The sequence below is a fragment of the Poecilia mexicana genome, unplaced genomic scaffold, assembly GCF_051168715.1.
Source record: "Poecilia mexicana isolate PSO_F unplaced genomic scaffold, ASM5116871v1 scaffold_17, whole genome shotgun sequence".
Taxonomy (NCBI): Eukaryota; Metazoa; Chordata; class Actinopteri; order Cyprinodontiformes; family Poeciliidae; genus Poecilia; species Poecilia mexicana.
In genome coordinates, this window is record NW_028263386.1 from 29,371,517 (window position 1) to 29,396,078 (window position 24,562).

Genomic DNA, 24,562 nt, shown 5'->3' on the forward strand with positions numbered 1-24,562 from the left:
TCCTCAAACATGGAGCTCTCACTGTGGGACCCAACACTAAAACATGTTGGGGTTTATTTACTTTCTTGCACTCCAGTGATTACATCTAATAACATGAACACTATCCCAGGATCAAGAAGGCTGCAAACAATTTACACAAATATTTTATTTTTCAAAAGCAGTGTGTACAAGCTGAAGCATTTATATGTTCAACAAGGAAATAGATTAAAAGCCATCATTTTAACCAATTATTTCACAAAAATACAATTTAGTTTCTTTTAAAAGTAATAAAAGCTAAAAACATGACAGGAGCGCTATGCACAGATGCCCAAGGAGAAGTTGGTGAAGATCTTCATCAGGTGAACTTATATGTGTGAATGTTAAGGAAACCCGATAGTGATCCCTGAGGTAGATGTAGGGCCAAAAACAGCCACATTAAATAAATACATATCATGAAATAAACAGACGCACCATTAAATGTCTCATTAAATAATGGATTTATAGAATAAATTCATTTAAAAGTACACAATATTTCACTCTATATTTATTTTCAAATAAATAAAGGGAATATTTATGTATTTTTAGGGGGTCGCCAGCCTGTTTACTCTGGAGGTTACAGGCAGAAACGTTTGGAATCTCCTACTGCAGAGAGATGTAGTGACTTATATTTGTACATTTTCTGCTCATCCACATCTGAAGTGACTTGCCTCTCTCGGACTGCAGGACATGTACGAGAATATCTGCACAATCTCTATGTCTGATGGGTTTAGAACACAACATGGGCTTAATGTGTGTCTGATGTTGAACCACAAGGAGACTTTCAGTGCCTAAACTTTATTTTCCTCTAATGACTGGTCAAACTGGTGCATCCTCACATTTTTTTTGCATATTTTTTTTAAGTGAAATGTTTACAAAATAAATAATATTTGCAACCAAAATGGTTGCAGTCAAAAAGCTCTGATGTAAGCAGCAGCTGTTACTGGGAAAGGATATGACTCATAATCCAGTTTCTGGGTGAGAACTCCAGTCAAGATGAACTCTGCATTGTGGACATCTGGGACAGAAAAACAGAGGCAACATCAGACATATAGAGCAGGGATTTGGTGTGAGTGTGTGTGTGAGAAAGAGAGAGACCCACCAATGTTTTTCATGAAATATTCTCTGCACAAGTGGAGATCATTATCACAGGAAATTAAAATGATCTCTGGAAGGTTCTGGACGAGAAAGAAAATGCAGGAGAAACTCTTGGTTATGTCATGTTGCTTTTGCTCAGATATACACAGCAGTCCTTCATTCTGACTTCTTTTTAAAGAGAATATTAGGTGTGTGTGATGGTGTGTGTGTGTGTGTGTGTGTGAGAGGCCACACAATATCTGCTGAAGTACCTTGTTCTGCTTGTGCTCCATGATCTTTCTGTAGGAGGGCTGTTTAACCAGCAGTTTCCCTCCAGCGCTCTCCAGGATGGCCTTCATGGTGCTGAGGCTGGGGCAGATTCCCGGGGTCAGGTAGAAATACTTCCCCTTCAGCACCACAAACACAGAGGCACATTAAACACACAAGCACAAACAATACTGCAGTCTGCAGTACTGGGTATTAGTGCACATTAAGGTGTATTTGGGGTTAAGTGTTCTTCTAGATCAGAGGTCTCATTCTCGTGGCCCCCACCGTGATATAAAAGTATAACATTAGTGTGGCCCACAGGGTGAGCGAACCTCTGAAGTTAGTCCCGCCCGCCGTTCCTCGTCATGGCTGACATTCGGTGCTAGGCTAAGCTACACTGACTTCATGCACACTACGCTTGTAACAATAATGTGGTGGATGATGGAACAGTTTGGTACCAGTTGCCTTTTTTTGCAGTCGCCATTCTGGTACTTTCTACCATTAATGCCACGATCAAACACAGAGAAAGGCGACTGCTACCGGGCTGCTCGTCATCCGCCGCGCTGTTGTGACAAGTAGAAGCGGTGATGATGTCACACGTCGAGATGTTCTTCATACGTTGCTAGCTGGCTAAAGACTTCTATGAAACGTAGAACAAGAGCAACGCCAAGTGGAATAAACTAAATTTTGTCACACCCTCATCATGTCTTTGTCAATCCAAAGCCTGAAGTTCATGTATTGGAGAAAAAATTTAATGTTGATGACATTTGAGGATATTTTTTAAATGTTTTTTGTGGAATCCTTTATGTGGCCCAGCCTCACCCAGACTCTGCCTCCAGCGGCCCCTGGGTAAATTGAGTTTGAGACCCCTGCTCTAGAGGGAATGTTAATTAGTGGACGGAGCATTTGGACAAATCGTTCCTCTACAGATCTGAATAACTGGAAGAAATCACAGATTAAACTTGATTAAGGATGAAAGAGCTGCTTTTAAGACGAGCTAAAGGCATTGGATGGATAAAACACTGAGGAGGATTTTGCTCTAAATATGTAGGACAATTGAACCTTAACTACCAAGGCTATAGTGGTACACAAAACAGTTTAGTACATTTTCTGTTGCTTCAATGAAGAGAAACAGAAAATGGCCACGATAGGTCAGTAAATGGTCAACACTGGACTCTAGGATCTTTTTCATTAAGGTTAAATTTGGGTGTTTTGATATTTAGACAGTTCAGTGTACCAGATGTACTTGAATGCATCATAAACTGGGTTTCCGTTAGGGCACTAAATGATGGTGATGACGATGAAAAGCCCTCTGCTCTTGGGGACTGGTACAGGGTTTTGGACTGGTTGAACGTCCCAAGCAGGTGGATTTAGACTTCAGCTGATTTTTCTTTGGTCTCAGTGATTTTTATGTTATTTCTGGAGAGTACTGTGACTAAATGAAGTGTGAGCTACAGTCCTACTGTTGCTGAAAGATGCAGATGCTGACAAAGAGACCAGAGACAGCTGGGATTCCTCCCAGCTGTTCCTTCTTAAAGTTGAACTGATTCTCAATGGCTTTCCTCTCTTCCAGCTAACCTATCTAAAGCCATCAGCAGCTTTGAAGAGAGACTGCTCATACTGTCTTGTTTCCTACATGGGGACGGGAGGCGGAGGGTCTACTTAGTTCCAACCTTAAAGAGAGGAGCAGTGTGGGCTCTCTTCAGAGACTCCTCCAGACTGAAGCTGAACAACACCTCTGCCTCTGCATCCCTCAGAGTGTAACTCTGCTCATCTGCAACACACACACACACACACACACACACACACACACACACACACACACAGCAGAGATCAGGGAACAGAAGAACAAACAGACCAACAGAACTGAGCAGCACAGCATGGACTCACCCACAAACTTCTGGCTCCTCCAGCTCTCCTCCAGCCACTCTGGTGTGACGATGTGTTTGATCACAGACATGGCGGACAGGAACTTGACGGTGCGCGTCACCTTGCTGGCCAGCAGGTGTGTGGCCTTCTGACTGCTCTCTGCTACCTCCCCACCTAGAGCATGCAGCCGCTGCAGGACAGAGACAGCAGCATGGAGTAGAGGCCAGCAGCTCTGGCTTCCTCAGCTCCAGCTTACATTACCTTGGTGTACTGCTGGACCTGCAGCGGCTCAAAGCCCGTCAACATGACCCGGGGAGTGGACTCTGGAGGAAGCTTCCTGTTGGGTGATTGGATCTCTTCCAGTCTGTTCAATGTTCAAACACACACACGCACGCACGCACGCACGCACGCACGCACACACACACACACACACACACACACAGTGTTGACCCAAGCAGAATGAGAGCAAGGCTGTACGTTCAATGGCAGACAGCAGGCTGCAGCAGACCTGGCCTTCTTGTTTGAAGGTGGGTTGGTAGAGTCAGAGATCTTCTGTTTCTGAAGAAGCTGGAGGTTCTGCAACAGAAACAACAATATGAGCCAAAACAGGCCATATCCTGCCCCACTCTGCTGCCTGGAACAATGCTTCCAAATGTTACAGAGACATATTACAGCTCTCCGTCCATGAGGAATGATGTTGGACATTTAGTGTGGCAAATTCTTGAAACAGTTTTAATAAAAAAAATTTAAAAAAACATTTTATCATTCACTTTTTAAACGTTGGGATGATTGAAAAAGATTTGATCCTGAATGTTGCTGCCATACAGACAGATAACCAGCATCTGATCCTTATTGGTTCATTGAAACACAGACAAGCTGAAAATCACATTATAATCTGAATCACTATTCTCCCCACAGATAACATTAAAAGACCAATAGTGCAGCTGCATTATCAGCAATCATTAACAATCTGACCTGCAGATCCAAACTTCACCCAGTACCGATTTTTTTTTATGTCAGAAAAGTCACTAAATATATTGACAAATTTGCTAAGTTGGCAGTGGGATGACCAGCCCATGCAGCTGTGACCTGGTGGGCCGATCTGTCAATCAGTTTCTCACTGCTGAGGCAAAAGGGGACAGTGGCTAATTTTCACTCCTTTGTGGAGGGAGAGAAGATTGGTGGATGAGATCGGCGTCACATGGAAGCATCAGTCAATCGCCCTGATGAAGAAAATCAGGGCTAATTTATCAGTGCATCCCTAGAAAAATCTTTATTGGCACTTATGAGTCTGGACGCTTCCCGTCGTGGGTTGCCAGGTTTTCACGTGTCCAATGCTGCCCCTCTGGGGCTCTTGGCTCCCACTCAGCAACTTGAAGCTTCATGTTTTGCAGAAAACCTTCTGGAGAGTCTGACCCCCAAGTGACATGAAAATCCCAACTTAACTGGGATTAAGTTGGGAGATCGTTGCTAGAGAACAAACAGGACTCCAATGACAGTATCAACATAAACCTTTTTCTAAAATGCTAACATTCAAAATGCTCAGGCTAGCTTGTTTGTGTTGATGGTTTATCTGCAGACTGTGGAGCTTACTTACCACCAGAGCTTCAGTAGTTACTTTGACTGGAGTTCTCCAAGCAGCTAAAACACAGAGCAAAACTGCAGTCAGTCCTCAGCTGGAACCTAAAGCTTCTTTTCTACCCAACTCAAATTCAAAAATACTTGATTAATCCCAAAGGGAAATTAAATGTTGTTGGAACTTATTTTATCCTTTCAGATCTTCTTGTTTCTACAACCTGACAGTCAGCTGAAACCAAAAGTGGTGGGACTGCTGAAGCTGACCTGCCAACGTTATGCGCTTGATCCACCTCTTAAGGTCACAGCACAGTAACGAGTGAGCTGCTAGGCCAACAGGACCAGTGTGATAGTGTTTCAAAGTGAAATAAGCACCTCCATCTTGGTCAATGTGTTCCTGCTGCTTGTGTAAATTTTTAGCAAACTTAAAATTTTGCAGAACAGAAAATCTGAAGAGGGTGTGTTTCCATCCAGGGTTTCCCCCAGTGCATTATAAGCCTGGCAGGCCACCAGGCTTAGCATTGCTTATTTTTTCAAGTCTTTTTAAAATGTTTGTATTTTTTAAGGCTTTATACTTGGTGTTATTAATCTTCCAATCTTTCAGTAACACTTAATTATCACACAATTAACACTTAAAGTAACACTTAATTATTGAGTGATTCAAATTTCCTGTCAACTTTAAACATTTTTTAACTCAAAAACACAACAGGCTGCTGGACGAATGCCTGACCTAGCACCCAACCACCGGGCTTAGCAAGCTTTTGGGGGGAAACCTTGACATCTACTGGTGTGGAGCAAATCAAACAAGTGAAACATGATTTTGTCAGATGTTGACGCCAAGCATGGCTGTAATAAAGCAGAAGTAGAGGTTACAAACTAGCATGAACCGCACATCCCAGAATAACACAGACAATCCTTCCCTCTGAGCTGGAGGTTTGGACTTCTTTGATGTTTTTCATAGTTTTGTGCCCCTGATAAGGCATCTACCCAGTAGTGGATGGGAGTGTTCCCTACTTTAGAACTTCTGCAAATTTGTTTCTCCCCTTCATGAACTCTTCATCAGAATAGCCAAAACCACCTCAAGAGAGCATAACATTGCTTTGGAGGTCATTTTGAATTTTGCAGTTTCTAATGCAATACTTCAAAATGCGCATTAAAAAATGCTGATGGAAACAAAACATTAGTGTGTAGCAATCCTGCTGACCAAACAACATCTTGTCTTCTTTCTGTTGTGATTGAAGCCGATTTCTGATTCCAGCGGCTACCTGGCTGAGTGACTGTGGGTGTGACAGACACAGACCGACTTGTTCCTCTCTTCTGGACTGATCCTTTAACAAACACATTAAGGTGGCAACAAGGCGCCATCATCCCACCTTCAAGTTGTTGGTGAAAAAGGCTCATGCTGCCAAAGTTCCCTGATCCTCCACTGTGTTTAACCGTTGGGGAAAAGTCCAGTATGACTGAGCTTTGTATACACACCACCACTAGACAGTACTAACACCTGCGTGACTGTGTGATGAGTCACATAATGTTTGTTTCCATCATGGTGGATTAGGTTAGACACAAGCCTGTCACATTAACAAATTTTGCTGGGTGATCAATTGTCCCAGGAATGATAGTGATAAATGGTAATACTGTTGTTTTGAGACTATTGTTAACTAATAGCATAAAAATGTAATATTAATGAAAGTACACCCTTTCCAAGATCAATAAACTAAATTCTAATGTACATTTAACACTGGAACTGGAAGACATTTTCCATCCATCCATCTTCTATACACCCTTGTCCCTAGTGGGGTTGGGAGGGTTGCTGGTGCCCATCTCCAGCGAATGTTTTGGGTGAGAGGCGGGGTCATTCTGGACAGGTCGCCAGCCTGTCGCAGGGCAACACAGAGACAGACAGGACAAACAACCACGTGCACACACACACGTTTGTTTTGCTATCTTTGTGGGGACTTTCCATTGACTTCCATTCATTTCTACAGCCTAAACCTGACCTTTACCCTTTTCCTAACCCTAACCCTAACCATCACATACCTAACCCTAACCAACCAAAACTCAATTCATACCTTAGCCCTAAATCTGACCCCTGACCCAAAAACAGAGTTTCCCCTTGTGGGGACCAGGCTCAGGTCCCCACAATGTAGTATATGTTAGGAAAATCGTCCCCACAAAGTATTACAAACACGCACGCACGCGCACACACACACACACACACACACACACACACACACACACACACACACACACACACACACACACACACGCCTAGGGAGAATTTACAGAGAACAATTAACCTGACAGTTATGTTTGGTTTTTTTTTTTTTTTGGACTGTGGGAAGAACAACTCCATGCAGGAAGACCCCGGACCGGGAATCAAGCCCGGGACCTTCTTGCTGCAGGCCAATATGCTACAAACTGTGTCACTGTGCAGCCCTGGAAGACATTTTAAATATCCAAAATACATAAACAAACCACAAAGAAATAAAATGGATTATGAGATGTCTGTAAACACATATACCCTTCAAAGTAAATTCATCATTGGACTGCTTATTATTATTATTACCCTCATTTTATTGATTGATTGCTCATCGCGACAGGCCTAGCTGGACATACCAAGCAGGTTCTGGACCAGCTGGGGGTTGGGCATCAGCGGCTCAGGCTGAGTGTACACCGAGTATCTGCTGTGCTGAATCTGCCGCAGTGCTTCAAAGTTACCCAGCAGGATATCACACAGCCACTGAGCGTTGACACACGGGATCTTCCACTCTTTGGCCTTCTCGTATTTCATCCCACCAGGTCTGAGGAGAGATCAGAACAAAATGTAGCTTTGCTCACACAAGCCAGTCCAGCTCACTCAGTTATTGTCCAGTGGACAATAATGATCTGTCTTACTCTTTGCAGATGAGGACAGTGTTACCACGGCACAGATAGCCTGTGTACCTGGCACCAGCCAGGTAGGCCATCAGCTTCAGGTCATCCCTGTCTGCATCCATGAAGCCGGTCACTGACAGGATCTGAAGGGAGGAGCAGACACTCAGCAGTTAGAGAACATAGCCGTCCTGATGAGAGGAGCCTCAGACAAGCGACGAGAACTGACAGCTGGCCCGGTTTGCTGCAGAACCATGAGGGAGCTATGGACTCAGTGAAAACAGAGCAGCAACTGATTTCTAGCTGGACTTACATGCTGAGAGCACGGCTTGGCACCCGGAGGGAAGGCGAAGGGCAGATGGAGAGTCCGATGAGGAGGAACCATTTTCTTCTTCTTCAGCACAGTGCTGAGCCAGTGAGCCGTCACACAGCGCTTCCCCTCTCGAAGGGCCTTTCAGAGGAAACAGGAAAATGTTTAACATTGTTTTTAGTAGCTGTATTTTCATTAACCAGAAATTGCACAAACAGAAATTCTGAAAATGAATTTGCTTAATGGAAACATAGCAATTTCTATAAAACTTGTGCCTTTCGATAAAAATTTTTGCATTGGGATGAGGTGCTTTCTCAGCTGTATGTCGAAATACATGCATTTCACAGAACTGCAATGGAACATTTTTTTGCATCATGAGTCACATGATCAACAGCCGGATGTTACTACTGGAGAAAACTTGGGATGCACAAAATGCAGTTTTCTGGCTGGTCACAGATTACTGACCCTTAAGAAGCCTGACCTGCCGAATGCTGCCCAATACCATTTTTTTGTCGGAAATGTTGTAAAATATAGCAGGAAAAATCACTCAGTTGGCAACAGTGGGGCAACTATTGTGAACTGCAAACGTGCAGGCATGATCTGGAGGGCTGGTCAGACAGTCAAACCTCTCTCACTGCATAGCAGAAAGAACAGTGGTTGATTTTTACACCTTTGCTGAGGTAAATAAGACAGTGGATAAGATCGGCTTCATACACAAGTATCAGCCGATCACCGATCTCCCAAACTTAAGGAAATTGGCACCGTCAAATCATTGTGCCCCTAATGAAAACCACAATGATGATAGGAAGTAGTAGGAGAAACCAAAAGTGGTCATAAGAAGTTATGTGTCATTTGAACATGCTGAATCCATAGCTCAGGGGTCCCCAAACTTTTTCCTGCGAGGGCCACATAAGTGTTCCCTTTTCTGGTCGGGGGCCGGTCTATCGAGCGGGGCGGGGGGCGTTGGATTACAGCCGACGACATATTCATGTTTTTAGATAGCGAGTGAAACGGTGACTGGGACTGACTAGTATGTATTCCATTGAGGGAAAGTTAGTTTCACATCTGCTCAAGCCCACTGGTGGTTGAAGAAAAATCCACATATAAACCGGAAAATACAATATATGAAAAAAAAAAACACTGAATGCTCTCTGGTATGAGGAGGCGGGCCGGATCCGGCATTGTTCAGGGGGCCGGACCAAATGAGGTGGTGGGCCGGATCCGGCCCGCGGGCCGTAGCTTGGGGACCCCTGCCATAGCTCTTCTATAAATTCACTGAATACAATTTCCCAAAATGACGCACACGTAGCGCTAGAATTGCCTGAATGAGACGGGAACGTCTCCTCTGATGGATGATGACAAAGGCCATGACTGAATTATGAATATATATCATGTAACTGTTTACATCCAATGCTGCCATGATTTTTAATGACTCATCTCAGGAGCAAGCTTATTCACATGTGATTTTAATTACATTTATTATTTAGGCAATTGCAAAATTGTGTTTTTTGGCATTTGCAAGAAATACATGAAGATTTGCACATGTTTGTAATGGAAACAGCTAGAAACACACGGTGGCCCACCTCTCATCTCACAACCGTTCTACTTTGTCAACATAACACATTAGTAGCAATGTGGCCGAGTCCCATGATGCACCCTACCTGTACATACATGTTGCTGACTTGACTCTCACATAACAAATGAGTGCAGCGGCTGGTCAAAGTGGGGTCCACAACACCTCCACACGCCTGGATGACCTGAAACAGAAGGCCAGGTCAGGAGCTGAAGCCAACATGTTCTTTCCTAAGAGCTCTGATTAATGCGAGTTCTACCCTCTTCCATGTGGCCAGTAGCTGCTTGTCAGCCATCTGTTCAGGGTAGTCGGCGATGGCAAACACACAGCCCAGCAGGAAGCCGTCCTGGGGAACTGGGACACAACACAAATCAAACTCTGATAGCTGCAGAGACACTGGTGATGTGACTGGGTTGTACTTACTGTCCTGACCCTGCTCATGTCCAAACAGCTGGCTGATGTGAGGCTGCTGCTGCTGCAGCTGAGGGGGCAGCGGAGTGGCCGTCTGCTGTTGATGCTGATGCTGCTGCAGCGCCTGCTGGTTCTGATGCTGCAGCACCTGCTGCTGCAGGTGCTGTTTCTGCATCTGTTGCAGGTGCTGCTGCTGCAGGAAATGCTGCTGTTGCTGCTGCTGCTGAAGATGCTGTTGGTGAAACTGTTGCTGATTCTGCTGCTGCTGCAGCATCTGCAGGCGCTGCTGCTGCTGAAACTGCTGTTGCAGCTGCTGGAGGCCTGGCCGCAGCAGCTGCTGAGGTCGCAGCTGCTGCTGGGAGAACATCTGCTGCTGGTGCATCTGCTGCTGCTGCATAAACTGCTGCTGCTGCTGGGGAAAACCTTGCTGCTGCGCCACTTGTGATTGTTGCTGCTGCTGCAGCTGCATCATCTGCTGCTGTTGAAGGTGCATCATGGGATGTGTTGGTTGCTGTGGTAACTGCTGATGCTGCTGACCAGCCTGATGTGACTGCTGCTGCTGCAGTAGTTGCTGTTGCTGCTCTGCTGTGAGTGGCAGTCTAGGAAGTTTACTTTGACTAAACTGAGGAGGATTGTTGCTGTTCAGGATCTGAACATGGCCCTGATTGGTCTGCTCCACAGGCTTCGTCTGATTGGCTGCCAGGTTCTGGATGATCTGCAAAAAAGTACAAGAAGGTCAAAGTTTCAGATTCCCTCTTGAAACTTTATTTAATTTTTGTATTGTGTTTTCTCAATTCCTCCTCAAAAAGATTTTGCTTTCATTTAATCTCCAATGACCAGTTGTTTTAGGGAAAATCTAATTTGAATACAAATTGTTTTGATTTTCTAAAGTATTTTGTAGATATATTTAAACTTTGTCCAAATTCTGTCCCAGGTTTTCACAAAATAATTCAAAGGAAAAATCACAAAAATATCATAAGGTTAGAAGTTTGATGATAATAACAAACCTAAGTAATAAGAAGTATTTGTGATTCTGGTCTTATTATTTACTTAGTATTTGATCAATACTAAAATACGTATCATTGAAAACCTCTATATCTGCATCAGTTCATCTCAAACTGGATTTTAAAGAACTTCCATAAAGTTTAAGCACTTGGAGTTTCAAGCTACATATGGTCAGACACTCTTCATGAACAATGAAACGGCCCTTTGGTTTAAGCAGATGTTTGTCACAGTTTCTTAGCTCGGCTGCAGGGGGAGCTGAGCCTGATCCAGTCCAATATTCCTATTGGATGCCTACTAAGGATGTTTTTGGATGGGATGCCAGGCTGAGGCCACACATAAAGATATCACTGTTGGATGTTGCATGTCATATTTTGACTTATTTACCTGTGAAAGTTTACAGTTTCAAACTTTCAATTCAATTTATTTATGTAGAGCTAATTCACAGCAAATGTCATCTCAATCTAGCTTACACGCAGCTAGTGGGACGTGGAAAATGAGTCAGTGGGATTTCTTACATGTGCGACTGCGGGCCGATTTGTGGGCTGCATGTCAGAGTTGTTGGTGATGTTGCGGAGTGTTCTCATAGTTGGGTTCCATCCCTCAGGACCTGAAACACCTGACAGACACATGAAACCAGTTAGCAACAACAGTCATATCTTCGGTGGAGGCAGAATGCCGCAGGGTCCAGAACGTTACCGGGTCTGGCTTTACTGACCTTGCTGTGCAACTCGGGCCTCTGCAGCTAGCGGACCTCCACTGCCAGGAACTGGGGCTGCGGTGGCACACAGGTTGATCAGCCCACTGCCCGCAGAGGAACCCGGATCTTTGACAACAGCTGGCCCGACCCGCTGCCTCGCTATACCAGCAACAGTCGGTGTGACGACTTCAGCTGACGTCCAGTTCAGGTTGGTGCCCTCCTTTTCTGGGGATGAGTCATCATCTGAGTCGTCGAACATCCTCTCGCTGCGGAGCTCGGGTTTTCGGGGAGAGGTGGGTGAGACGGAGTTGAGGCGTTTGGGTCCCGGTCGCCTCCGAGGGCTGGACTCCTCGCCAGAGGATCCACCGCTGGATGGCTGTGAGTGCTGGGGGCTGTAGCTCCCGTTGGAATGACAGCGCGCATCATACGACTCGGCTTCGCTCTCCTCCTCCGACTCCACGTATGTGAGTCTGGGGTGATACAGACTCTCATCCTTCCTGTTTTTATCTGAAAAATGATAGAAAGACTTGAGCCATAAGTTAATAATCTCTTTCTCTCTAATCACAGTAACTAAGGTGTCACTGTTAAGCTGTTACCAACATCAGCCTACAGAAAGCATCCTACTAGAATGATAAAGAAATGTGAAAAAAGTTCACCTTTTACAGAATCTGTGATCCAGTCTGGAGTGACAATCTTGATGCCCGGGTGTTTCAGGGCACACTCAAACTTGGCCTGGAAACAGCAAAATGATGGTAATGTGTGATAAACAGATAAACAGAGGTTGCCTAGACAACGCAGACTGTTTGAACTTCACCACTTTCTCTCACAACCACAAACCAGTTTTTCTTTATCGGAATGGTATCAGTATCTGCCCATACCAAACCTAAACAGCAGGGGTCCTCAAACTTTTCCCTTCTTTGGTGGGGGGCCGGAGTCAGTTTGTAACAGAAAAAGTTTGACACAGGAGTGCCTAAATGTAAAAATTTATTGTTTTCCAGAAAGCACAATCAAATAAACCTCTATGGGTTCTTCACAGAACAATAGTCAGGAAATAAATAATAACATTATTTATGAAATAAATACGGTATTTTCCGGACTATAGGCCCCAACCCCAAAGTGTTTTTAAAAAACCAGTAAACATACACGTATAAGCCTCAGATATCTCTGCTGCTCCAGGTTTTCCACAGCGATGCAGCAGCAGAGGGGGGCAGACACCCAAAATTAGAGTCACAACAGGTCAATTGAATATCACATTTGTTACGGTTGAAAAAGAAAAAGTTGCCAAGATTAGATTTAACTGAACTGATTGTGGTAGTTTATGAACGGTAACTGTAACAGTAAAAGTGCTGATGTTGCTACTAGCATGTGCTAAATGAAAATAGGCGCTTTCTTCTGCTTCTTTAGATTTCAACGGCAGCTTGCATCCATTATTGTTGTACTACTGCCATCTATTGGATCCTAATATCTATACTTCAAATTCTCATACTGATCCCAGTATTATTTTAAAAAAACAAAAAAAATCTTCTTTTTCCCCTCAATGCTATTTAACCGATCAAAATTCTCAAATTTCAATTCCCTATTAAAACCTAATTCCGTTTTAATGGGCGCTTTCTTCTTTGATTTTCAATTTTGACTTCCAATAAATCACTTCCTGCTAAAGAGCCCCCTGGTGGTTGAAGAAAAATCCACATATAAGCCGCACCGGACTATAAGCCTGTCGAGAAAAGTCGAGCTCATCCCACTTCCCCATGCTGGAGATTTTAGTTTAATAATAACAATAAATAAAGTTATCTTTAAAACTGATTACACAGGTGACATCAAGACCCAACAGTAGAGTCAGATGGTAATAAAATTAATCTGGTTGTGTGTGTGTTATTGTGTCCTGCTTTAATTCTACTTTTTTCTATTTAATCATAAAAAAATCATAGTCAGACAGAAGGAGTTATGCAACAGGAAAAGCAGGTTTCCTGAAAAAAGAGGAAGTTTCCAGCCTGCAGTGATTAAAAATAGTTCAGACTGCTCATTTTGAGCTCTAAAGGTTTAAGGAATAAAATCTAGACATTTTGAGGAATTGGATAAAACCCAGAGTAAAATACTTAAATTAATAATGATAACTTATGATTAAGCTAATAATTAATATTGGTTTAACCGGTGGTTGATGTTGGTTTGATTATAAGAATATTTACACTTACTCTTATACTTATTGAAATACTTACAGGTGAAAGAAGTAACTGTAACATGGTGTCAAATGATTAGAATAATGAATTATTATTGGTTTCTTTTCAGAAATGTCTGTAAGAACTCACATTATGATTATAAGAGTAACTAATAAGTAATGGTTATTATAATATTGTAAGTGAATGCTAAATCAGAGAAACTAAAAGGTTATAAATGTGATTTTGACATTGAACTGGAAATGGTGTAAAATGTGTAACTGTAATTAAAGGTCACTGATGTTGTGTTAGAGGTAGATGGTAGGTGAAAGGTCAGGTGGAAAGAGGAACTGATGGGAGAGCGGAGGTGTCCAACGCCTTATTGCTAAACTTCAACTTACCTAAGAGAAGGTTAGACACAAGAGGGCTGTTGAGCAACTCGGGGACATTAGAACAGACATCAGGTCATGTCCAAAGATGGTGATGGATATGAGATTATCGGTCCAAGCAGTCAGCCAATGAAACAGGCACAGCAACAAAGCTAGCCAATGCAAATGCACCAAAAGGGTGGATAAACCCTATATAAGGTGAGTGCAAAAGAGGAATCTTTGGTTGGATCCTTCAGGCAGCTTCGAGCCAAGATCGAGATGGACAAAGAACTCTGCAGCTGAAGAAGAGCCGGGGCCACAGAGCCGAAGACTGTTCTGCACATGGGGACCAACCCGTTAGCCCCGCAACATGTGGCTTCAAATTGCACTTTTCTCAGCTGGGTTCGAGACCCCAAAGACAAAGACCAAGGCAAAGATGAAGATAAAGACAAAGACAAAGAACAAAGGCAAAGAGGAAGAACTGGTGTGTTCCTTCCATGAGACCAGCCCTTCTACATCTCGAGAGACCAGAAAGATCGTGAGACGAGGAGAAAGGAGCTACAGAGCTGCAAGACAAGAAGGAGAGGGCCGCTACGAGCATGAGGAAGTCACCCTGAGGCCCGAGACCTGCCGCTCTGACTCAGTACTCTTCCTGTACTGGGAGCCTCCTGCTGCTGCAACACCTTTTTCATCATCAGGCCAGTTCTGGGGTTCAAAATGCCAAACACCATCCGTCTCTCTCAAAGTTTCCCTTTTTTAGTTCACAGTGTCAGCATTAGGGAAAGATAGGCTAGATTATTGATTTTACTTATTTGATTATTTCTGCTACTGATTTAAGCTGTACTGACCCTTGCAAAACTGCCTTACTAATAAAAATACTTAGCATTAAGAAAATCTAAAAGATGTTGTGGACATTCAGTTAATGAGTCACCTTAAAGTTCTTTGATGGTGTAAAATAGCTATGAAGTTTGATTCTGGGAGGAGAAAGTGGAAAATGTTTTATAGGTTGCTTTTAGCCAAAACTAAAACAACACCCTTGGGACTCGCCCGAGTCACTAAAACCAACCTGGTTCAATAACAAGTGCAAGTTGTAATAAGAGAAAGAGCGACCGTTAACAGGTGTGCTCTGTGAAGCTAGCTGATTCCGGGCTACTCTATCTGGCTAATTCACAGGGTGAAAAAGGGTGGGACATCTGGATGGAGGTCGTTAGAAACCAGGCTAGTCTTTCTCGCACCCAGCTTAAACAGAGTTTACTTCAGTTCTGGGTAGGGTAAATCTCGGCAGATTTAGGAAACTCAATTCACCCGTTAGACGGAGAGCTGGGAGCAACATCTCCCTCCTCTCAGAAGAGGAAGTAGAGAGAGAGAAGGGGGGGGGTGTTGTGCAACAACAAGCCGCATGGTTCGAAGCTAGGAAAAAAGTAGCGGCTTATAGTCCGGAAAATACGGTACATGAAAAAGAATCTACATGCTCTTGTGTATTGTTCATGTATTGTTCAGGGGGCCGGACCAAATGTGGAAGTGGGCCGTAGTTTGGGGACTACTGCTCAACAGGGTTTCGCTCAGTACATTGCAAGCCTGGTGGACTACCAGGATCTACTTGCCCCCTGCCAGGCTAAGCATTGTTTGTTTTTGAACAGAGAAGAAAATCAAACCAGACTGCAAGGATCTCTTTTGCACTGAACATTTAACTAGTAAGGCAGAATCTTTCCTGTAAGATGGATTTATAGTTGGTGCATTGAACAGGGCATGAAGCTGTGAGCGTGCACCAACCACTGTGTTCCCAGTTGGCCAGTGCATCAGTGGACCAATGAAGGAAATGCCCCACTTGCCTCGTAGTCACGCAGCATGCTGGTTTTATTTTAGTTTTTGAGGTGACGCGATGCATCAAACTGCACCATATCAAATGTTTTAGTGAGGCAAAGTTGCTGCAATCAGGAAAACCTGTTCCATATACATAGGCAACCAAAACAGTTTATGTGGCGTTTATTAAAAACTAAATAGACACGAAATGGAAGAGCTACTAAAGCCACATAAATTAAATCTCCGCTTGTGACCCTCTTTATCCAGCAGAGAGATGTGCAGTGCAGTGGTTGTAGCTCATCATGCAGAGCCGGTGCAAGGTGGTATGAAGTCTTGAACAGAATTTAAGGGTCCCCTTTGCTGCTAAGAACATCAGCACCACTAACATTTCAACATGGATTTAGTCAATTCTGAGAGAGGGGCCCTGGTTTAAATGGCCAACCTTAAAAACAATGAGTAATAATTTTAGCTTACTGAGATGTAAAATCTTAAATTTTAATGTTAAAGGGAACCATGATTAGTTGAACATGTTGTAATTTTCCTATTAACTAAAAAACTGCTGTTTGTGATACGCCAAAGCTCATAATTACTTCAAAAAATGTATATATATTTGTTATATTTTTCACCCCTGAAGGTCACCTTAAGGTGAAAAAAAAACGAGTGACTGTTTATCATATTACGTTTGCCTGGTGTAATTTTAAATAATGCCACACTGCGTGGCTGCAATAACAAAACAAACAAACAAAAAGCAGTGAGGTGAGTCTGAATCACTTCCCACATAGGAAAAAAAATAAAAGAGTGCAGTGAGAGAGAGCTGAACATAACTTTAGAGGGACCTATTTGTGCATTTCTCTTTAAAAGTCCTTCCTGCAAGCAAAACTGACAAAGGCATTAACAGGTGATCGTTACCTTCACACGCTAAAAACAAATGCTGGCAGTTCTTATCCACAAAGCGACTAGGCCCCGCTGCCGTTGGCTAATGAGCAAAAGATGCTTTTTTAAATGATGATGGCATTATTGCGACTGGTGCCGGTGTTCTGAATGTGAAACCACGGATCGACACCAGACATTAGACAGGATTCTAAACAGCTGCCACCAGACCAGACACAGAGCTACAGACACTGGGAGCTCTTTTAAATGATAACGGAGCTAATGCTACTGCCACACAGAGATATAGAACTACTTACCGGATCACACACTCCAACCAGAGGTATATGTCTCTCAGTGTTTCATTCATGAAGCTGAAGGCAGCAGCATCAAAACACCAGCTCTTACAGCCATCTCTTACCTCTTCCTCTGTTTGGTCCTCCTCATCTTCATTACCTCTTGTGATTTTCACATTCCCGTGTATTTAAACGCGCTCCGGTTCAGTTTGAAAAGGCTTAAAGACGTTACTCATCACTGTTTTGGATGGACGGACCAAGATGTCATTTAAACATAATGCATTGCACCGTGAACATGGCGATTATTCGTGTGACATATTTTAATAAAATTTATAAAATCTAAACAGCCTACAGTATCATTACTATATTGTTTTTGCATCTAAAATAAATATTTCTCAAATAAAGTCTATTGTTACAACTAATCATGGATCCTTATAACCGATTTAAAATCTTTTAATTTTGTCTAATTTTTGTCTTACTTTTGTCTATGCTTTGATCATTAAATCAAATTTAACAGCATTGACAGTCTCAATAAACAAATGTTAAAATTCTATATCTGTGATATGTCATAAAAAGTTTGTAGTTATGTGGCCCGTGAAGACCTGGGGGGCCTTAAGCAGCTACTTCTTTCATAATATTGGAATCAGCAGGTTGGGCTTCTTAAAGATTGTAATTAGCTACAAATCTGCAATCGGTGCATCATTACTATACAGAAATAAAAACAGAAAAGTCTGATGTGTATTAGCATTCAGCAAAGGGTGTGTCCCAGCAGGTCAATATGGTCTCTGAACACAAGTTTTCTCTGAATCCTTCAATTGACAATGTTACACATTTATGCATCACACCTTTGAGCAGCTACTTATATACATGTGATCGTCTACACACCTTGATCACCTTAAAAATAATCAAACCTTCTCTGAGGATAAATGTGGTTTAGTTTAATCAAGTTTTAAACAATATAAGATTAAAATTATGACAAAAAATCGGCTCTAAATATCACTAAATGGAGTCAGGTTTTAGTATATTTAGGTGAGTTTTGGCACTTTGTAGTTTGTTATTGTCCACAATGTTTGCATGGATGCCGCACATTTTCACAGCAGGTAAAAGTATTGTGTAAATTTATGCAAACTTTCGCGCCACATTCATTTTTATACTTCCAACTTGTGCACAAAATATGGTGAAGCATATTTTTTGTCGTACGCAAGCTTTATACATGAGGCCCCTGCTGTTATAACTTGGAATCTTCTCAGAACTGGTGGCTGACTCACCTCAAGTGCAGCTGCTGAAATATGCTTTTATTTCTGCTCCATTCTTTAGAGACAAACATTCTAAACCAGAAAGTTTCGCCTGGAAACTTTGCCTAGAAGGGAAGCAGCATGCTCTCTACTCTCAAAGAGTACACTCTTTGCCCAGAAGAGCATGACCTTGTGTTGAAACAGAAGGTCAACACAAGCTGCATGACATCTGAAGGCCTTGACTCAGTGCTGCACATGTGAGTACAGGCGCTGACAACTAAAGGTACAAAGACAACTTCCTGCAGTTCCTCCAGCAGGAATAAACTTGCCCTACTCTAGATCTTGTCCTCGTTATTGTTATTATTACTTAAATGCTCAATTTTTAGTTAAGAGCAACACAATGTGAATGAGCAAATGGAAACTGGAAGCAGAGTATGCACTTACGCCTTTTGGCTCCTTCACCACCAGGTGGGTGACCTTCTTGTTTAGGTTCAGCTGACATTCACCACCATAAAAGGTAAGGAACGCCCACAGGGCATTGAGATCATCTGGAAGCTGTGCGTGAACACACGCACACACACACACACACACACACACACACACACACACACACACACACACACACACACACACACACACATTTTTAGAACTCATAAAAACACTCTGGTTCATGGTGAAAAATAAAGGACAAACCATAGGCAAAAAAAAACAACAACAAACAAACAACATACTTACCCTAGGAAGGCAAGCTGTCACGCCAAAAAATATCTGGCCTGATTCTGGAGAGAATCCAGTTACTCTGGAGTTCCACAGTCACAGAAAAATGACACAGGTCAAAATACAGGTATTAACTGATCATTTAAACCACCATGCTAAAGCAAGGCTTTTCTTCTAAAATGTGGACATTTTCCTATTTATATGATGTAACAACAGCATGAGGTCATGAGGACTTGGCAGTGAAAGGATACGGTAAGAGGTCTCCACATCGGACAGACAGAATCACCCAGGATGGCTGTAGAGCAACAAACAGATGCTCATATTAAAGGTACAGTTCACTCACTGTTAGTGCTCCTGAGGTATGCTGGTTAGTGACATCATCATCGCTCAATCAGCATGTCAGTTTAAGCCAGTACTTCTCAAATAGAGAAGCACTTCGCCACGCCCTCGCAGGGGGGCGTGGCAAAGTGTCAGAGGGGTTGTGAGAAGCAGGACTTTATAATTGTCTTTATTCATGCTTAACTGATAAACAAACCTCCGGTCACTAGGTGGCAGCAGTGTTCAAACTGATCAGCAGGCTGCCTGTTAAAGGCAGTAGAAGTAGCTACACAGCCCTGTTGTAAACGGAGCAGAGGAGGGGAAAAAAACGGAGTGAAGGATACAAGCGTGGGTGTTTTGAATATATCTACCGTCATATATATCTACTATACATCTACTCTATAGATATCAATAGAGTAGATATCTCTCCTCTATATCTACCGTCAGAGAGGAGAGATGGAGAAGTTTGACAGTGAAAAGAAAAACGGCAGCAGAGGTCAGTAAAGCAAGTATGACGGAGTTTTATGGCCAAGCTAAGATATTTTTATTTTCACATACAAGAATACAGTCATAATACTACAAGAAGCAAGTCCTATTAGCAGAATAGTTTAAACATTGGCAGAATAAAGACGCAATATTGCTGGAAGAAGGTCGTTACATTTCAAAGCTTCATGGAGTGACATATAACGTGACCCGCTCAGCAAGTCTGGTTCTTTCTATTAAATAAAAAGTTGCTTAAACAATCGTTTCAAAGTCCTGGGGCTGAACATTTGCTTCTTATGTGCTAAAACATTTAGTATTTACTTGTTAGTATTGGTTTAATATTTATTTGTTAAACCAGTACCAACTATAACCATACAAGTATTTCGCAATTTAGCGCACTATGGTGAAAAGTTATCATAAAATTACGACTTTATTCTCGTCCAACTTTACTCGTATTTAAAACACAAATCAAAAACTCAGAGCCTGGCACTTATACTCCATCATAATCAAGTAACTGTAGCTCGCAGAAAAAGGCCAGGGAATAGACAAAACCTGTCTATTTATTGTTAATGTAACCCTAACCCTACCCACTTTTCATCTCTTCTCATTTGACAAGCTGAAATATAAGCAACGTTACTGCTAATCTTTCCACAATAAATGTTAAGAACTTTATACCTTGTGGAAAACTAAACTGAAGAAGCTGACAAGTAACCAATACCTTTTAGACTTACTGTATTAAGTCTAAAAATGCAAATCCCAGTGAATCATTTGCACATTTTCTCTTTCAAACTGAGCCTTGATTAAATGTTACCGATTCACTTAAACTGATTTTGGAAATTATTTTGAGGGTTAGAACAATAAAAGAGCTGTTTTGATAATGTCATACAATGCCGGAGCCAATGGTTTGTACAGATAGATTATTAAATATGAACAGATTTGCAATAGTATTTAAATTCTGGGGAGGGAAGGTCATGGGGTGGGGGGGGGGTGAAAAAAAAAATTATGATTCCCCGGGGGTGGGGGGCACAACAGAAAATAATTGAGAAACACTGGTTTAAGCCCAGACTGAAAGCACATCCATTTCCCTGGCCTTCCACACCAGTGGAATTGCAAAGATAATGTGCTACTGAACTAATCTGAGTTTTTGGGAAATTACTGCAAATTAAATTAAACTGAAATGAAGTATAGCTCAGTTTTTGTTGCTACTATTTCATTGTCAGTGTTTTTATCATATTTTTATCAAATCCTGCAACTTTGTGCAGAGATTGAAAAAGTATTTACTTCATCCCATTTTAATCACATTTAATTGTACAGATAATATTAACATGTAAATGGAAACCTAAATAACCGATTCAATCAACCAATCAAATTTTATTTGTATAGCACATTTCAGCAGCAAGGCATTTCAAGGTGCTTTACATAATTAAAAAACAAAATAAAAATAGCATGTGACATTGAATAAACAGTAAGAAAGAGAAATAGATTCTGAAAAAAAAACAAACAGATAAAAACATACTTTTGTTACAGAATTTAAGCACCTGTCGTCGCCGTTTAACACGGGAATTATCCAGGCCCCTTCGCCTAAGAGGACAAGGTCTCCAACCTTGCAGCACCAGGCTCCGTCCACCTATCACACGATTTTTTGCGCTAGGACTTCGCCGTCCTACACGGATTTTTGTGCACTATTTTTACCTGTTAGAGTCTAGAATTTACAGGGATTTTCTGTGCACGCAATGACCCTCAGTCACTCTCCACTTTTACATAAATAGATAAAAAGTAAAGATAAAAACATTAAAAACATCGAAGACATCAAAACCCACACTCTAACCCTAATTTAGCCATAAGCAACTCTAAACAGGTGGGTTTTAAGTTGAGATTTAAAGGCACTCAGTGTTTCAGCTGTTTTACAGTTTTCTGGAAGTTTGTTCCAAATTTGTGGTGCATAGAAACTGAATGCTGCTTCTCTTCGTTTGGTTCTGGTTCTGGGGATGCAGAGCAGACCAGAACCAGAAGATCTGAGGGGTCTAGACGGTTGGTACAGCGATAACAGATCTTTAATGTATTGTGGTGCTAAACCGTTCAGTGATTCAGACAATTTATCCACAAAAAAGCTGATTTGAGAGGAAGATTTGCTAAGTACTGCTTTGACATGTGGGGACATGTCTACAGGTTTCAGCTGGATCCAAATTTAATGCCAGGATGTCCCATTCAATTTTTAAGCAGTAGGATACATAATGATAATAGTGGAGCTAGCCTCTGATGCTGGGATACAGGAAGTCAGGGCCAAGCACACTTGAGCTGGGAAAAAACATCTGTTTACCTTGACCACAGGTAGATCAAACACCTCCCTTGATTCGCTCACTTCAGGGTTATCTCCATCCTCTGCAATGATGTGAGTGGCCAAAGCATTATAAGACACCTCCTTTCCTTTTCCTGCTTTCAGCAGCTGCACCACCTGGAAAAAGAGCAGAAAACTCAGTGGACTCTGGGTCTCCTTCCAAGGACATGAGCCTGAAACCTCACCAGGGAGGGATGCATCCAGGGAACCACATGAGCCGCAAAAAGCACAGACCCAATCCTAAGGCCACCAAAGCAGATCCCCTCAACGCCATGGCTGTGCCTAGAAATTTTGTCCATGAAAGTAATGAACAGAATCTGTGACACAGAGTCTGAGTCTCACTGGAAATTAGCCCAGCTTACTGCCAGCAATGGAGACCAAGGTCTGGCACTGATGATACTGAGAGAAAACAGCCTGTGTCAAATAATCTGTCTGGGGGAGACAAGTTGAACACCTTCACCAAATCCACAAAGCCCACATAGACTGGTTGGGCTAACACCGAGACACCCTCCAGAGTCAAGAGTTCTATGACCAGAACCAAAACCACATTGATTTTCCTGAATCCGAGGTTCGACTATCCAATGGGGCCTCCTCTCCTGAACCCTTGACTAGACCTTACAAGGGAGGCTTAAGAGTGTGATGCCTTTGTAGCTGGAACTCACTCTGTCCTTAGACTCCATGATGTTAGAAAATCTTATGATGGCGATAACATTGGTAAATATTGGGATGACAATATTAGGTGCGATAAATGCCTATTTTCCTCCATCTAATCTGTACTTCCTGCTACATGTTACCTTTAGCAGTTTTGGAAATGTCATGTATGTCAACTGTGAGTAAATTTTGCTGCCAAAAGACTCTGTCCTACTGGCTAATCACATTAGCATGAAAAATACAACTTCAAAATTAGTAAAATGTTTTAGCCAACAATTACTGCTCTCCTAATAGTTCTTTCCTATATGAATACTGCGCGCACTGACATTGCGAAGACACTATAATAGTGATATATTGTGGAGCCTTCCCCTCACTTCTGCTAGTGTGCCATGGGGCAGTCTGGCACTGGGCCCTCTGACCACCACCAACAGGCAAGGAGAGTGAAGAATCTTGCCCAAAGACACAACAACAGAGACAGCCGTACCAGCAACCAGCTGAATGAAGGATGAGCTCCTACCGAACTTTCACTTCTGGTTTACTGTTCGAATTCACTCTGTAGCACTTCACTTGGTACTGAAGTTATAGGTAAACACTTCTCTGTCATTGCCAATTCTGGTTGTTGGTGACATTTCCTGAACTAGTCTAAAGGACAATGGTAAGAACAAACATAAGAGTGCTTTATGTTAAGATTCCACCCCCCTTTCCCCTTTCCTTTATTTATTTTTTTTTATTTTTTATTTTTTTTTTGGGGGGGGGGGGGTTACATATAATTCAAACACACTCAAAGAAAGTATGCATGGACAGCTACAGGTGGGCTTGGTTTCAAATAATCAATGCCTTCCCAGAAAGCAGAAGGGTCGGTCTTTAGTCCCGTCAGACACTCTGCAGCTGTTTCAGAGGAGTTGCCTCGGCTGAAGGAACGGGAACGCGTGCGCAGTAAGCGGCGTCCAGCTGGAGACGCTGACAGTAACAGGTTGATGTAAACAGACACGGAAGAGACATTTGCTTTGTGTTGCTCTACCTTAGGAAAGCAATCTAACAGCACTTGGGTAGACTAAACATGGATTTAAGAAGAATAAGGGTTAACATATGGCGGTATCCCTACAAGCTCAGATCTAAAGTCTACAGCTTGGAGGCTAACGGCTAACCTGAAAAACTCTTCTTGCAGTCTACAGGTTGAGCCGAGCTGCAGTTCTAAAGTAGATACAAAATAAAGTGAGTCATCGGCTGGCACCACGGACAGCGTCTCACAGCCGCATTAGAAGGAAGACAGATGGAATCCCGATGTTTATCATGTAGCATGTTGTCCTGTTAGCCTGCTAGTTAGCTTCCTCTGAACTGCCTCCTTCAATCTCAATGTGTTTGGTAGGATAGCATGCAAGCTTCAGAGCTATCGACAAGCTAACAACCAGGTCCTTACCTTTGTCTCAATGTCCCCAACCACGTAGAATTTAACGTCTTTGAAAAGTGCATCAGGAACCTTGATTTCCTCCTCAGACATGACTGTCCATGAACGGTGGAAGATTACAAACCTGTGTGAAATGTGGAAAAGGAAGTATGTGTCTGACTGCTGCAAACCAACAGGACAGTGAAGCGCCAAATCACTGAGCGGCGCGCGCCTTGGACCGCAGCACTGTGTCTGAAGCCAGAGGGGGGGCAGGAA

At 42.6% G+C, this 24,562-nt stretch overlaps 1 protein-coding gene across 2 annotated transcripts; it reads right to left on the reverse strand.

The window, feature by feature from the left end:
* Positions 1–130: 130 nt before the first annotated feature.
* Positions 131–24,562, reverse strand: paxip1 (PAX interacting (with transcription-activation domain) protein 1). Of its 2 annotated transcripts, XM_014970747.2 has the most exons (23): positions 24,320–24,556; positions 22,231–22,365; positions 19,361–19,404; positions 19,128–19,191; positions 18,837–18,947; positions 12,327–12,402; positions 11,689–12,177; positions 11,489–11,589; positions 9,981–10,683; positions 9,817–9,911; positions 9,646–9,741; positions 7,988–8,125; positions 7,699–7,820; positions 7,420–7,604; positions 4,826–4,869; positions 3,737–3,804; positions 3,490–3,592; positions 3,250–3,418; positions 3,033–3,133; positions 1,365–1,499; positions 1,118–1,193; positions 969–1,033; positions 131–346 (listed from the first exon to the last, which is right to left on the reverse strand). In XM_014970747.2, the coding sequence occupies exons 1-23, from the start codon at positions 24,398–24,400 to the stop codon at positions 335–337; spliced, it is 3,213 nt and encodes a 1,070-aa protein (XP_014826233.2). In that variant the 5' UTR covers positions 24,401–24,556; the 3' UTR covers positions 131–334. The 2 variants fall into 2 exon arrangements, with proteins under 2 accessions (XP_014826233.2, XP_087870818.1); XM_088014692.1 differs by lacking the exons at positions 131–346; positions 969–1,033; positions 1,118–1,193 and having other exon boundaries at positions 3,033–3,125; positions 24,320–24,562.

Bases quoted from the DNA above. Each gene is read 5' to 3' on its own strand.
- paxip1 (XM_014970747.2), bottom strand. From the start codon at position 24,400: ATGTCTGAGGAGGAAATCAAGGTTCCTGATGCACTTTTCAAAGACGTT. The intron at 19,405-22,230 runs GTAAACAGATGT...GTTGCTCTACAG, and splicing joins TTGATCTACCTGTGGTCAAG to CCATCCTGGGTGATTCTGTC. The intron at 3,805-4,825 runs GTAAGTAAGCTC...TTTCTGTTGCAG, and splicing joins TAACTACTGAAGCTCTGGTG to AACCTCCAGCTTCTTCAGAA.